The 15,971-nt window shown below is 40.4% G+C and overlaps 1 protein-coding gene across 1 annotated transcript in view; it reads right to left on the bottom strand.

Moving 5' to 3' along the window:
• The window catches only part of LOC145717893 (uncharacterized), a 216,967-nt gene that overhangs the window by 37,157 nt on the left and 163,839 nt on the right, over positions 1-15,971 (bottom strand). Inside the window, exon 6 of the mRNA XM_081809151.1 lies at positions 5,099-5,294. Coding sequence (XP_081665277.1) covers positions 5,099-5,294 — 196 coding nt within the window. The remainder of the gene's footprint in view (positions 1-5,098; positions 5,295-15,971) is intronic.

The following is a 15,971-nucleotide window of genomic DNA, read 5'->3' as shown; positions in this document are numbered from 1 at the left end:
GTGGGAAAAACCATGTTTCAGAGCTCATTAAGCTCCTCCCACTAGCGGCAGTCATTGTCCCAGCTTAAACTTACGTTGTGGGCAATGGAGGAAATGAGTTATAAATCAAGTCTGAGATTGAAGTTTTAACCTGGGCTGGTCTTGAAGTAACTGAAAGCCACCAGAAGGTAGTGGAATCTTCCAAGATATGCATTAAGTGATTCACTATCTTCCATAAAAGGGAGATATGATAGCACATGGCTGAGAGTAGTGATTGAAGGAAAAATAAATCCAATCATTTTTATACCCTCTTCTCAATAAACTGGTTATGAGAGTGATTTCAGAGAAGAATAAAACTCAAGCGCCCATGTTAGAGTGGTTTTAACCTCAAGGAAAAAAATGTCTGGCAGAACTTATCTAATATTGAAACATAAATCCAGCTCATGTCTCCCCGTACACCATCCCAAGAGTGAAAGTCAAAATGTTTGTCTGTGAGGATGTTCACCATTATACTGGAAGTTCCCTAATGAAAGCTCTGTGCTGAGGAAAACCATTTGTGGTGTAGAGAAATAGTTACTACAAAATCCTCAACATTTTATCTTTAAATTATTTCAACTCTTGAAGGTCAAGAATAAAATCCTCTTGGAAAAACAAGATGAGAGAGTGTCTGTAGAGCTGTTCAGAGTTCTTAACCCCATGTAATAATATTAAGCCAAGAAAGCTTAGAATTATAAGGTTTAGTCGATTTAACCTTCTCACTATCCCTGGAAGGAGAGAGGTATAATGGAGGGATTGAAGGACAGGGACTTATCATATTCTATAAAGTGGGGGTTTCACAAAGATCTTTTCACAAAATAAGGCATTTTCTTTCAAAAATGAAAAGAACAAAAAGAGAGAAAATTCTTCCAAGAGGGCACAGCTATATTGATACACAACATAAAATATTACAGCTGGAAAAGACCTTAAAATGATATAATCTAAATTTTATAAATCTAGAAACATAGCCTCTTGATGCCAAGGCTATCACTCTTATTAAGCACCACATGGTCACTTCAAGGAAAACATATTTTTAGAATTGTAGCCTCATGATCATGAACTAGAAACCCTCTGCCTTTGGGCCACTAGGAAAAATAAGAACAATGTGATGTGGATGAACCTGCTTCTTTTTTTATTTTTTTATTTTATTTTATTTAAAGATTTATTTATTTATTTATTTGACAGAGAGAAACACAGCGAGAGAGGGAACATAAGCAGGGGAGTGGGAGAGGGAGAAGCGGGCTTCCCACCGAGCAGGGAGCCCGATGCGGGGCTCGATCACAGGACCCTGGGACCATGACCTGAGCTGAAGGCAAACGCTCAACGACTGAGCCACCCAGGTACCCCGAACCTGCTTCTTTTCTTAAAAAAAGATTTTATTTATTTATTTATTTATTTATTTATTTATTTATTTATTTATTTATTTATTTCAGAGAGAGAGAGCATGAACAGGGAGAGGGGCAGAGGGAGAGGGAGAATCCCAAGCAGTCTCCACGCTGAGCACAGAGCCCCAGGTGGGGCTTGATCCCACAACCTTGAGATCATGACCTGAGCCAAAACCAAGAATTGGATGCTTAACTGACTGAGCCGCCCAGGCGTCCCTGAACCTGCTTCTTTTGTACAGCCAGACTCCATGGACATTTTGTTTTCTAAAGATAAGGAATTTGACATTGTTTTGTAGATCACACTCTAACAATCTTTCTACGAGCTAGAGGAAGAAGGAGGTATGGATTTTTTTAAATGTCTCATTGTTCTACCTTCTGGATATTGTCCAAGTGGGGAGAGATACTTTCCAGAATCCTTGAGAAAAGGTAATGGAAACTTTTAGACTGGAGTCTGTCTCAATTATTAAATGTGTGTATGTGCTCATGTGTCATTCCTTATCTGTTTCACTGTAGTGATAATAGCAAGTTGTCCTTAAATTAAGATGCGTACTGTACTTGCCACCAGACCAAACGACTGAAAAGCTAGCAAGTATTTTAAAATTAGACAAGACTCAAAGAAAAAAATAATCAGACTGTGTTTAGCTGTAGAGCCATATTTTGGGAGAGAAAGCAAGTAGAAATATTCAAAATGGAAAAATTAACAAAAGGTAAAAAAAGAAAACTGGGATAAAATCATGGATCCCATAGAAAAAGAGGGGGGTAGGAGGAAAGATAGGCAAGGATTGAAGAGTCCTTTGGGGGCCTTAATGATCAAGTGATTATGTTTGAAGGATACCTGGTTCTTCTCTCTAGAGCCTCCAAATGTATTCTCTCTTGGGGAACACCCCACTCCTTATTTTAAAATTCAGGCCCCACAAGCAGCTCTTGGTTCTGAGATAAGAGCCTATTTCTTGCTTTTATAATACTATAGAGCATGAAACTCGATGAATGATTTTCTCTCTCTTCCAGCCCTAGTATCCTGTAAGCATGCCCAGAGGCTCATGTGTGATGGAACTGACTAATAAATATGATAAACCATTTTCCCAATGTTTTCAAAATTAGGCACATTGATTACCAAATCTCTAAAAGTATTTTTGACAGGCAAAACTGTTTCCTAGTAAAATTAGTCATTATTCTGTGGCTTCTTTTTATGGACATAGAAAATGCATCAGGGGGGGCGCCTGGGTGGCTCAGTTGGTTAAGCGACTGCCTTCAGCTCAGGTCATGATCCCAGGGTCCTGGGATCGAGTCCCACATCAGGCTCCCCCTGCTCTGCGGGGAGCCTGCTTCTCCCTCTGCCTCTGCCTGCCACGCCCCTGCTTGTGCTCTCTCTCTCTCTGTCAAATAAATAAATAAAATCTTTAATAAAAAAAAAAAAGAAAGAAAATGCATCAGGCCCTATGGATACAGCAGTGTGAGACACAGAGTTGTATCTGCTTTCCAAAGCAACCTGATTTTGCAGGAATGTGAAGTTTATGAGAGCTATCTTTAGAAACACTGAAAAGCTAAAGGGCATTTTACATTCAGCCATGGCTTAAGAAAAAAGCAAGTATCATTATGGTATTCTAAATTCTCATTTATCTTAGAGGAATCTAAACCAGAATTTGCTAAATAATAGACGTAGCATTCAAATTGAGAAGTTATTTCCCACCTGCTAAAGAGAGTAACCAGAAATTGCGTAAGCAATCTGAGTCTTAAAATGGTTGTGTAAAATTTCAAGATTAAGAATAGGTGCATCTTGGGGCGCTTGGGTGGCTCAGTCGTTGAGCGTCTGCCTTCGGCTCAGGTCGTGGTCCCAGGGTCCTGGGATCAAGCCCCGCATCGGACTCCCTGCTCAACGGGAAGCCTGCTCCTCCCTTTCCCACTCCCCCTGCTTGTGTTCCCTCTCTCGCTGTGTCTCTCTCTGTCAAATAAATAAAATCTTAAAAAAAAAAAAAAAGAATAGGTGCATCTGGGAAACAAGGGCATTATGAATAAGGGATGTTCACATCACTATCACAAACAAGCCAAGTACAGAAAACTCCAAAGAGGAGATATAATACCTAGACTATCAGGAGGAAATCAATGAAAGTGAAAAATAAGAAATCCTAGAACAACCTTTGACACAATTTCTCCATATTTAAGTAGCCTGGAACTGAATGAGAGCTTTGAAGGAGAGGAGATAGCCCTCAGAGAAAACGTGAATTTATCATCACTGTTACTTGTAGATGATATTTTTATGGCCCATTCCCCCATTCTCAATGTCACTATATATTGGACTGGATGACACATTGGTACTCACAGGACATATAAGCCATTTTGAGAAAGCTGAAGGAAATGATCAATAGTTGATGACCCTTTGCATTTGTAGGTGGCACAAATTATATTATTTTTAATCAGACATAGAAACATTGTGAAATGTATCTGTCAAAAAAACTTTAAGTTTAAATCATAGAAACCCAACTCAAAATAATTTAAGCAGAAAAAAAACCCAGGGGTCTATAGTGGCTGAAGGTATGGAGAAGTTAAGTAATTAATCAAATTCAGGGCTTTAAGAGATGTTATCTACATTCTGTCTGTCTCTCCATCTCTTGAAAGTTCTTCCCATGCATCGGTCAAGATGACACCAGTAAGTCCATGTCCTGCTAGCTTAGTAACACCAGGAATAGGAAGTAGTTTTTTTTAAAACATCAAAGGAAGATACTTATTAAACTGACCTGTGACCTGTGTCAGGAATATGCTCATTCCTGAGCTAATCACTCAGCCAGGGAGATGGGGGACTCTGATTGGCCAGAGCTGCCAATTAGATATTTAATCCCACACTCTTAAACAGGAGCAGACACCAAGAATTCCAGGTATCTGAGGAAAGCCTCAAATATAAAATACTGAGACCAAAAAGAACCCATCAGAGAAAAAACGAGTTAGAGGTTACAGTACCTAGGTAGGGAGAAGACAATTAAAAAAATGGAAACCTTAAAAGTTTATCCTTAATCTCACCAGAGAAGATAGTGCAAGCATGAAAGAAGAACAGGGTATTATTAAAAAGGAACATTCAGAAGATGACTATGCCTCTTAAATTTTTTTTTAATGATAGCACAAATGAAAACCTCAATAGCTGGATAAGGAGATATATTTCCAAAACTCTTCCAGAAAGTAACTTAAAAAAATAAAGAGATAGAAAAATCAGAGAGAAAGGAAAATTAAAGAACCAGTCCAGTATGTCCAAAATCCAAGTAACAGGTGCTCCAAAAGAGAAAAAAGAAAAAAATAGACACGCAAAAATCATCAATAAAATAATTCAAGAAAATGTTCAGGATCAAAGGGATATGTTTCCAAATTTTAAAAAACTCACAAAGCAAACAGGGCAACAGATAAAAATAAACACACACTAGGACCCATCATCAAGAAATTCAGGATCCTGGGTTTAAAAGGTCCTACATACAAGTCAAGAGAGATAGAGATAGAGAAAGAGAGATATATAAATAGAGAGAGATGGAGATAATATAAATAGGTCCTATACTAATGATCAGGAATTGGGATAATTTTAGACTTCTCAACAACATTGCTGGAAGCGAGAAGAAAATGGAACAATGCTTTAAAAATGATTTCCAACCTAGAATTCTATACTGAACCAAATTATCAGTCAATTAGGAAGACATATAAGGTTTTAAAAAACCTACCATTTCGTACTCTATTAGGGCACCCCTGCAGGGTGTGCTTTACCAATGAAGAAATCCCTGAATACAGGACCCAGGAGATCCAACACAGGAGAGAGGTAAAGATGTTCTTCAGCATGGTTGCATGGCTCACATTGGCAAAGGCAAAGACGGCAACGTATCCAGAGTAGCACAGATGGAAAAGCACTGGGAGGTATTTCTAAAAGAAAAATGAACATCACAAAAACAGTTGATGTGACTGGACCTCTTGAAAGGAGATTCAGACACTTGCCAGAAAATACGGAATTTAATTAATGTTTAATGTTCAGTATGTAGCAAACATGAGGTAATTATTAATCACAAGAGAATCAAAGGTGATTAAAAGGAAAAGTAATCATATTTGACTACAAAGCACACCCACGTACAGTATTTATATAGCCATAAAAAGGTAAAGAACAGGGCGCCTGGGTGGCTCAGACGGTTAAGCGTCTGCCTTCGGCTCAGGTCATGATCCCAGGGTCCTGGGATCGAGTCCTGCATCAGGCTCCCTGCTCCTTGGGAGCCTGCTTCTCCCTCTGCTTCTCTCTCTCTCTCTCTCTCTGTCTCTCATGAATAAATAAATAAAATCTTTAAAAAAAAAAAAAGGTAAAGAACAATATTGATCTAACTGGAATTAAGATATAGGAACACTGAGGAGAGGGGAGGATGTTAAATGCTCATTTTCCACAGTAGGAAGTCAATTAATTATGCCTGAGCTGAAAAATAAGAAGCAGCAATTATTAAGAGAAACATTTTATTTAGAGAAATAGACTAGTTAAATAAAAATAAATTAGAAGAGGAGAAAGTGATTTTCTCTGGAAGGGGGCAAATGGCAAGGCAGACGTGGTTTTTATATAAGTCTGTAAACACGTGCATGTTATGCACATTATAACTTCGCACATAGAAATATAACTTTGATAAATGTAGAAGTTAAAAAAAATCTTATGCTCTCCCTAGTTCATTCTCTACTCTTTGAAATGTTAAGCTTTAGCTCTCTTTGGAATTGACAGCTTTCATGTCAACAATTAGCTAAAAGAAGGTGACAGCAAATAGATTTGTTTTTTGTTTTCTTTTGAGAAGTGCATTTAGTAAGAGTGACATAAATAAAAAGGAGATTGGATAAAGCACGTTGACAGTAAAAGAAATCATTTTGTGCCACAGCCAATTTATTTACACTAACACCAGCCTTTTATTTTTTATTTATTTTTTAAAGTTTTTATTTTAATTCCAATTAGTAAGATATAATTTTTTTAAATATGCCATTTTCTTTATTAAGAAGACATCATATTGAATGAACTACTGGATAGTATGTTTTGCTTTCAGTTATAAATAAGTCACCATCATAAAACTGCTAGAACTCATATAAGATACAGTTTTATATTAGCTTCAGGTATATAATGTAGTAATCCAACACAAGCCTTTTATTTTTTAGAAGACTGATTTTCCATAGTAGATAAATGCTGGAAGACTATTATACTTTTCGCTTGGCACAATCAATAAAATTACCTCACAGCAATCATTTAATAACTTTTAGACTCTTATATATAAAATCAGAACAACGGGGCGCCTGGGTGGCTCAGTCGTTGGGCATCTGCCTTTGGCTCGGGTCGTGATCCCGGGGTCCTGGGATCGAGCCCCGCATCGGGCTCCCTGCTCCGCGGGAGGCCTGCTTCCCCCTCTCCCACTCCCACTGCTTGTGTTCCCTCTCTCACTGTGTCTCTCTCTGTCAAATACATAAATAAAATCTTTAAAAAAAAAAAATCAGAACAATGACTTCTAAAATTGATAAGTACTCGATCAATAAAATCTTTTTCTCTCCAACCAGATTCTTTCTCAGAATGAACTCATTTTTATCAGTATTGTCAAAAACTGTGAAATTAAAAATTAACTACTTGTGTTATCATAGAAATAAAAATAAAATAGCTTTCTAGTCAGCTACATATGAGTTGCAGCCCTCAACTTGCTCACAGTTTGGTATTAGCTGGGGAGACAAAAATGTGAGCAGATATAATGTGAACACAAAATTATAACGGAACATGGCCAGGGTCCAAATGGGGCTTTGGGAATGAAATAGAGGGTATGTGTAACTTCCTGGGGATGAGAGGGGGACATTTCAGGCAGAGAACCCCCTTCTGAAAGGCCAGGAAAGCATGAGCTGCTGGTAGCCTCTAGCTCAGTATATAGATAGACACAGGGAATCCAACACAAGGTAAATGCCAGGCCAAGAAAAGGCCATTAGACAGGGAGGGGGCACATTCAGTGGGGTGCACAGGAGCAGGGTGGTCCTGAGAGATGAAAACAGAACAGTAACAGTTGAGATATACTCTTGGCAATCAAGGTCTGAAGGTCAGAATATTAGGAAGAAGAGTGGGCCTGGGAGAATCATCTAGAGAGAGTGGGAGCCATTCGGAATTCCACGGTTTCTCCTCAGGCCTCCTGTTAGGATCAGGTCTGAGCTATAAGCAGAACCAGTAAGTAGGTCATCTGCTACTTCAGGCTTGGCCTAGATCTCCTCACTAGAGCCTTTTAACCTATTTTAACTGTACAGTTCAGTAGTATTTAATCATATTCACTGTTGTGTAATAGATCTCTGGAACTTTTTCATCTTGCAAAACTGAAACTCTACACACATTCTGTTCTCTTAGATTTTCCCTCCATTTTGGGAGACCCACCAGATATTTAAAGGACCAGCATCTTCCACTTGAGTCATTCCACTTGGAGGAGTTCAGCACCCCAACCCAGGCACATTGAAGCTCCAAGTATTGGAATTTTCCAAAATCTATTAGAGTACTAGGGTGGAATTCTCAAGTTTATCCCTTTTTCCCTAAGCACTTCAGCAAAGATTTGCAACCGGCTGCATGAATCAGCATCTGGTTTGAAAGGAGACCAATATAGCTTAGTGTTCCCAATAAAATAAAAACAGAGAACCAATTTAATTATTATGCTTCTGTTGAGCTTTCTATCCCCAAAGCTAATTATTTTTTGGTAAGGATCTCCACCTTGATTATAGCCCACGTTACACAAAGTTTAGAATTCAATAATGTTGCATCCAGCTTCAGGGAGTCAGGCTCAGCAAACATATTTTTATTAGCTAAAAGTTCTGGCAAAGGGAGTAGCCCTGACAAAAGCAAAAAGCTTGCGGGGGTGGGGGGAGGGGCAGACAGAAAGACTGACTAGACTTTGGGGTAGAGTCTTTCAGAATTTCTTTCAATATGAATAGATTTTCCCACAAATTAAACTTAGAAGCATTCGTTATAGCACAGGTCAGCTTTACTTCAGTCTGTTTCAGATATTATGACTTCATCTCTGACAAATGGATTTAAGCTACTGGAGATGCTGAGTGAATTCAGCATCTGGCTATAATTCGAGTTAGCTTCATTTTGTTCATCATCTTTGGCACCATCTCTCCAGATTCTTCCTATGGGTCCTTAAGCAAGTAAGGGAAGGAGGAGAAATTACAGGAGGAGACAGTACCCTCTAGCATCTCCTCTACAGTCTGGTGTCACAGGTGTTAGGGGAAACCTGTCAGGTTTTAGGGAAAGCCTGAAAAGCAGACTTTGAGATGGGGATTAGCATATAAGAAATTATTGGGAAATGCTCTTGGAAACATCACCTGTGAGGGAAGGGAAGGAGTTAGCCTTGGGCAAAAGGAGAAGATGGGCCTCAGACCATTACAAGGGGGTCTCTTAGGGTATTCAGCTTGTCCCGGTTTGCCTAAGACTGTTCCAGTTTTAGCATTTAAAGTCTCACATCTTGGGAAACCCCTCAGTCCCAGGCAAACCAGGATGGTTGGTCACCCTAGGCCCTCTGGAACTGGGATGTCCCAGTTGAGATATCCTGAATTATAACCAGGTGGCTGGGCCTTTAAGCCCCTGAATCAACCATTCAGTAGATAGGGGATGTCCTCCTAACCCCCAAGGAAGCATAACCGTGGATGATGTACCTCTCTTTAGCCAAGGGCAATGTTTGGAGAGGGATTCAGCGGTGAGCTGTCAGTTACCAACTCTTTCAGCAGCTGGAGCAATGAGCACTTCCTTCCTGAAAGAGGCAGTGTTGGGAGGTGCCGGATTTTGCAGTAAGTTACACTCTGGGCTCTCAGAAAGTCCATGAATATTGATGAATCCAAAGGTGGATCCAGTTAGTCCCTTACAGAGCAATCATCTTAATCTGGAAAACCAAAGGCCCAAAACTGAGTGCCACCCCCAACAGATGCTGCTGCTGAATTCTTGGTACTTAGAGAAATTGTGGCCAACCATCTATCTATTTGAGGAGCTGTTCCAGCCCTTTGATACTGATACGTCATTGTTCAGGTGATATGAATTTTGGTGGCTCCAACCCATCTTCCTCTTTCATTTCAGGAGAGGGGCTCTGGCCAAGCCAAGAGTACACAATGAGCTTCGGGAGGATAATGGCTGTCCTACCTGCTAAGGCCAATATAATCCTATATATGTCAGAAGCATGTGCTGAGGAGCCAGCTAGCCTGCATTCCCTTCCATCCCTAACCTTGTGGCCAAGTTGTTAATGTCTCTAAACTTCAGTTGCCTCATCTACAGATGAGGCTAACAAGGCCTACTTTTTAGGGTTCTTGTTAAGATTAAATGAAATTTAGATAGACATACAGATATATGTTGAAAGGTACTATATCTTTTTTTTTTTATTATGTTATGTTAATCCCCATACATTACATCATTAGTTTTTGATGTAATGTTCCATGATTCATTGTTTGCATATAACACCCAGTACTCCATGCAGAACGTGCCCTCTTTAATACCCATCACCAGGATAATCCATCCCCCAGCCCCCTCCCCTCTAGAACCCTCAGTTTGTTTTTCAGACTATGGACTCTGAAAGGTACTATATCTTAATGGCTAAGAACTCACATTTTCTTGGTTTCATATTTTTGGCTCCACTATTCACTAGCTATATGTCATATGTCTCTGGGTAAGTTATTAGTTTCTATATACCTCAATCTCCTCACCTGTAAAATGAGCTATAGTGAGGATCAAATGAAACCATCTATTTAAATGACTATAGCTAGAGCGTAACACCCAGATAAGTGCTCAGTATAAGTTAACTCATTATTATTCAGAGTCCTAGCACAGTGTTTGGCATATAGTAAGTGTTCATCAAATTGTTATTAAGATGGAGATACAATTCCTGCAATTAATAATGAAACAATAATAGAACACCTCCTCCTTCTGATGATGCTTCTCTTTTCCTTTTTGAATGGGGCATTTTGGGTGGTGAAACTTGGAGGTGCATGAGCCTTCTTAGGAAGTGCCTTTGGGACAGAAGAGCTGAGAGAGCTTGGAGTAGTGTTTGGGTAAGAATAATGGGGGCTCTGGCTGCTTGGGACTGGCTATTTCCTGGCCCAGTCGTTCTTAAAGATTTTATTTATTTATTTATTTGACAGAAAGAGACACAGCGAGAGAGGAAACACAAGCAGGGGGAGTGGGAGAGGGAGAAGCAGGCTTCCCGCTGAGCAGGGAGCCTGATGCAGGGCTCGATCCCAGGACCCTGGGCTCATGACCTGAGCTGAAGGCAGACACTTAATGACTGAGCCACCCAGGCGCCCCACCAGTGGTTCTCAAATAATGGCTTGAGACCAACACTATCATCAACTGGGAACTTATTAGAAGTGCAAATTCTTGGGTTTCACCCCAGACCTACTGAATCTGAAACTCGGTGGCTGAGGCACAGTGATCTGTTTCAACAAGTCCTTCAGATGATTCTGCTGCATGCTCAAGTTTGAGAACCGATATCCTAAGCTTTGGAAATGAAATGAAAGCAATCTTAAATTTTTCATGTTAGATGGGGAATAGTGCTTCTGGAGACAAGTGACTCCCAGCAAATTCCTTCAAGGATGTCCATAATTGGACATCAACCCTTGGAGCCGGCCTTCTTTGGGGCAAGCAGTGAGAGAGGACCAGCGCCACCTCTCTGTTATGCCATATCATAATGTATAGATGTAGCTCAGTTACTCTGTGCATGCGTGACCCATAGCAGGTGTTCAATAAATAGCTACTGAGCTAAGGAGACAGGAAGTCTATGCAGAGGACAAAAGTCCTCAATACATTTCATTGCTTATGTCACCACAGTCCCTTTTCATGCAAATCCTGGAACAAGGAACTACTCATGTGTGGGACTCCTTACTGTACACCTATGTGACTGACTTGGCATAGCTGTTCAGTTGAAAAAGCACATGGTTTCTTTCAGGCTAGGGATATAGCCATCCATCACCTAAACTACCCATGTGGCCAGTACCCCATTCCCATACTCAAATTTCTAAAATATTAGAGATTTATGGAATCAGGAGAAAACCCACTGAAAAATCTCCCCCCATCCAAAGGTTTTGATAGTCAGTATAGCTCACTGCTATCAATCACATATACCTTGGAATCATATAGATGTGATCATATACATGAAATAATCATACACATGAAAACTGACATTACTGAGAAAAAGTTGAAATACTTGTTTCTGTATTTTTGTTTTAAGATATGAAAGCATATGGGAGTCCTGTTGGGTACAAATGGCTCTGTATTTTCTAAATCTCTAAAACAAAATGTGTAAGAATCTTCTGCTCGAAATTCCATATGGCTTTAATTAATTCACAAAGTGAGTAAATGTATTTTCCATTTAATGGTAAAGGTTTTTGGCAGTAGGACCACTTACGTTGCACTAGTTAATGGAGCATTAAGAAAAAGACAGAGAAACATTAATCATATTTGAAAACATGCCTAGTTTTGTTGTTAGGCTATTAACCACTTATAGCACTACTTATTAAAATGATATAAAATATTCAAAGAGAATTATCCTACAATTAGTACTATCATATAAAAGTTAATAAACCAAGACGCAATATTCTCTAAAACTAAACAAATAGAAAACACCATATCTCCAGCTACGAAATAATGCCATTTTCCCACTTAAATCATCTTATCATTTCAAACAGGAGACTTTACCAGTTGTCACACTTTCTCTGAGTAAAATGAACAGAAAAAGTAAAAATATTGACAAGATTTATTGAAAAATGTTGTTTGTTCTTTAAAAAGAGAGAGAAACTGTAAATTCCCCAACAATGAAGGTATCATGAGCAGCTCAAAGACAGCTTCCTTAAAAAGTACTGCTTTTTGCTTTCAAAGAGACTTTGTCTTTTGTATTACTATTGATTTCTATCCATATAGTGAGGGTACTGCACATAACACCAAGGTCATTTCATCCCTCAATTTATAAAGATTGCTTTCAAGCTGAACACATGGGATAATGATGAATGCTGCCTCATTTAGAGCAGATGGGATCATCTTGGCAGAGTCAAAAACTGTATTTGGCATAGCAGTAAAGTATATGAGAACAGTTCTTGAGGGATGAGATGGTGTTGGATGAATTCCAAGACAGTATACACTAACCCATTGAGAAATCCAAGATGTAATAGTTTGCTAGGGCTGCCATAACAACTGGGTGGCTTAAACAACTGAAATGTATTCTCTCACAGTTCTGGAGGCTAGAAGTCCAAGATCAAGATGTCAGCAGGTTTTCTTTTTTCCTTAGGCCTCTCTCCTTGGCTTGCAGATGGCCACCTTCTCACTATGTCCTCACAAGGTTGTCCTGTGTTGTATCATAATCTCCTCTTCTTATAAGGACATAGCCATATTGTATTGTGGCCACCCTAATGACCCAATTTTAACTTAATTACCTCTGTAAAGGCCCTATTTCCAAATACAGTCACATTCTGAGGTACTAGGGATTAGGACTTCAATATATGAATCTCAAGGGGGGCAGAATTCAGCCCACAACAGGAAATAACAAAATTCTTCTAGCTTTGGGAATGTAACTTTTCTTCATTCACTCATTAAATTGCAATTATTCATATAATGAACAAATAACTGTGAATTTCAACTGTAATAATTGGCCTGGCCCAAGAGGTGACTGAAAATGTTCCTACGGAAATAACAATTCAACCAACATTTGAAAAATTAGTAAATATGAAACAAATGAAGGGGGGAGAAGGGGTTTTAGAGACAAAATAGTATATATGAAGACTCCTGTGTCAAGGAGTATGTGTGAAGGAGCAAAAGAAGGACACTATAGCCAAATCAGGAAGATAGAGAGGAAGTTGGGGACCAGAGAAGGATGGAGAAATAGGTAGAGGCCATACAGGGAGGGTCTTGTGGCATAGATTAAGGATTTTGTGTCTATTTAATGAGTAATGATTTTAAAGTGTTTAAAATTAAAGTGTTTATTTTTTATTTTTGAGGGAGAGAGAGCATGAGTGGTGGGGCTGGGGCAGAGAGAGAGAGGGAGAATCTTTTTTATTTTAAAGATTTGTTTATTTCTTTTAGAGAGAGAGAGCACGGGGTGGGGAGGGGCAGAGGGAGAGGGTGAAAGAGAATCCTCAAGCAGACTCCAGCTGAGCATGCAGCCCAACACGGGGCTTGATCCCAGAACCCTGAGATCATGACCTGAGCTAAAACCAAATGTCCAATGCTTAACCGACTGAGCCACCCAGGTGCCCCTAAAATTAAAGTGTTTTAAATCTGGGGAGGAGGGCATCTGGGTGGGTCAGTTTGTTGAGCATCTGACTCTTGGTTTTGGCTCATATCATGATCTCAGGATCATGGGATCGAGCCCCCAGTCACGCTCCACACTCAGTGCAGAGTCTGCTTGTCCCTCTCCCTTCCCCTCTGCCCCTCCCCCCACTCTCTTGCTCATGCACTCTCTCTCTAAAATAAATAAATAAATAAATAAATAAATAAATAAATAAATAAATAAATAAATAAAATCTTAAAAAAAATAAATCTGGGGAGGGGAATGAGGATGGAAGTAATCTTATGACTTTGAGAATAGATCATGGATAGTGGTAGAGAGGAAGTAGGCAAGCAAGTTAGGAGGTATTTGCAGACGTTTAGGAGATGGTGGAGAGACAAAAGAGATTGACAGGTTCAAAAATATTTAAGAGGTAAAATAAAAAGAATTAGATTAATGATAGATTATACATGTGTGTTGGGGAATGGTGATGAAGAGAAATGAATTGAGAAATAATTACTAGATTTTGGCCTTTTAAAACTGGATGAATAGTGGTAACATTCCCTGAGATAGAGATCAATAGGATAGTATAGGGTCATGTTTGGAAGAAATGCCATGTTTTCCTTTGGATCTTGTTGAGTTTGAGATGCCTTTATGATATCAAAGAGGTATAAATTAGACAGACATGCTGGTCTAGAGTGCAGACTAAAGGTTTGGGCAAAAGATACAAATGTGATTTCTTTCTTTATGGGTGGCAACTGAAGATGAAGAGGTGGATAAAATCAGCCAGAGACTATAGAGTGAGAACAGGAGTAGGTGTAGAACCAAGCCTTGAGGAACTTTAACATTTCATGGTCAGAGACAGATGAACCTGCAAGGGAGACCAGGCAGAAACAAGCAGAGAAGTAAAAGGAGAACCAGTGGTACATAGTATCAAGCTGTCAAGAGTGTTTCAAGAGGTGTATGCAGTCAATTTGTATAATGTCACTAAGAGACTAAGAATTGAAAATGCCCTTTGTATTCATTGACATGAAGGTCTTCAGTGACATGATGGGGCAGAATGCACAGGGGCATGCTTGGAGAGTGATGAGAGGTGGTGAAATAGAAATGGGTATGTCTTGGGTATGGCTCCTCCAGAAGCAGATGCTGAGACAGGATTTAACTTCACATGGTTTATTTGGGAGACAATCCCAGGAAGCAACAGTAAGGGAGAAGGGAAGTGAGAAGGAAAGGGAAAGAACCATGTAAAAGGTGAGGTACTGAGCATATTATTGCTGTGGCAACTGTTACTCAGTCCTGCTGGGTATCTCTGGGAGACAGTGCAGAACATACCTCAGAGTTATGCTCATCTCACCTAGGGACTAGGAAGTTTCATATTTATCTTCCAATTTCCATCCATCATTTGCTGAGGGATGTTCCCATGGACACAAATTCCCCAAAACTTCTGGTGTACCCTGCACTAGGACTAGAGAGAAGCCTCTGGGGTGAGGGGCTGAGGGGCGTCCCAGGTGCTTAAATTAGGATGCCACTGACCTGTTCTGGAAGCTGAGTGCTGCAAGAAGTTGAGCGGGGAACTGACTGTGTCGGCCTTAGGATGCAGTCCGTACAGATAGTACAGACAACTCAAGGGATTTGGAGATGAGGAATAGGAGGGAAATTTAGAGTTGGCTGGAGTGAGATAAAAGGTTAAGAGAGATTATTTTGGGGGGAGGAGCAAGATGGCTCCTGGAGTAGGAGACCTGGATTTCGTCTGGTCCCAGGAATTCAGCTGGGTAGGGGTCAAACCATTCTGAACAACTACGAACTCAACAGGAGAGTGAAGAAAAGAATAGCAGCAACTCTCTGAACAGAAAAGCAACCACTTTCTGGAAGGTATGACATGCAGAGAAGTGAATCCGAGGCGATATTCGGGAAGATAGATGGTGGGGGAGGGGACCTCCGTTGGCCGCTATTGGCAAGTGATAGCACAACGGAGCACAAAATCGGAACTTGTAGAAGTCGGCTCTGCTGCGGGACGTCGCTCCAGTGGCTAAGCGGGGGGTGGGACCCGCGCTGGGACAGTGTGGTCTCAGGACCCTCGGGGTCACAGAAAGACCGGGGGTGCCTGAGTGCAGCAGAGCTCCCAGGGATCAGAGCAGGGAAGCCAGCTGCAGAGACAGAGCCGAGGCACAGGCTCTCAACTCGGGGTTGCCATAAACCATGATCCACGGCACAGTCGGGCCACTGCTCCTCCAGCAGGGACCCAACAAGTGGCAGATCCGGGGAGACTCCCCTTCCTCCCCCGGGAGGAGCGGCGCGGGAGCGCACTGCAGGGATCTGCTGGGTTTGGAGA

Source organism: Leptonychotes weddellii, chromosome X (genome assembly GCF_054177405.1).
Source record: "Leptonychotes weddellii isolate Sample4059 chromosome X, ASM5417740v2, whole genome shotgun sequence".
NCBI classification, from domain to species: domain Eukaryota; kingdom Metazoa; phylum Chordata; class Mammalia; order Carnivora; family Phocidae; genus Leptonychotes; species Leptonychotes weddellii.
This window is presented reverse-complemented; position numbering and strand designations above follow the sequence as displayed.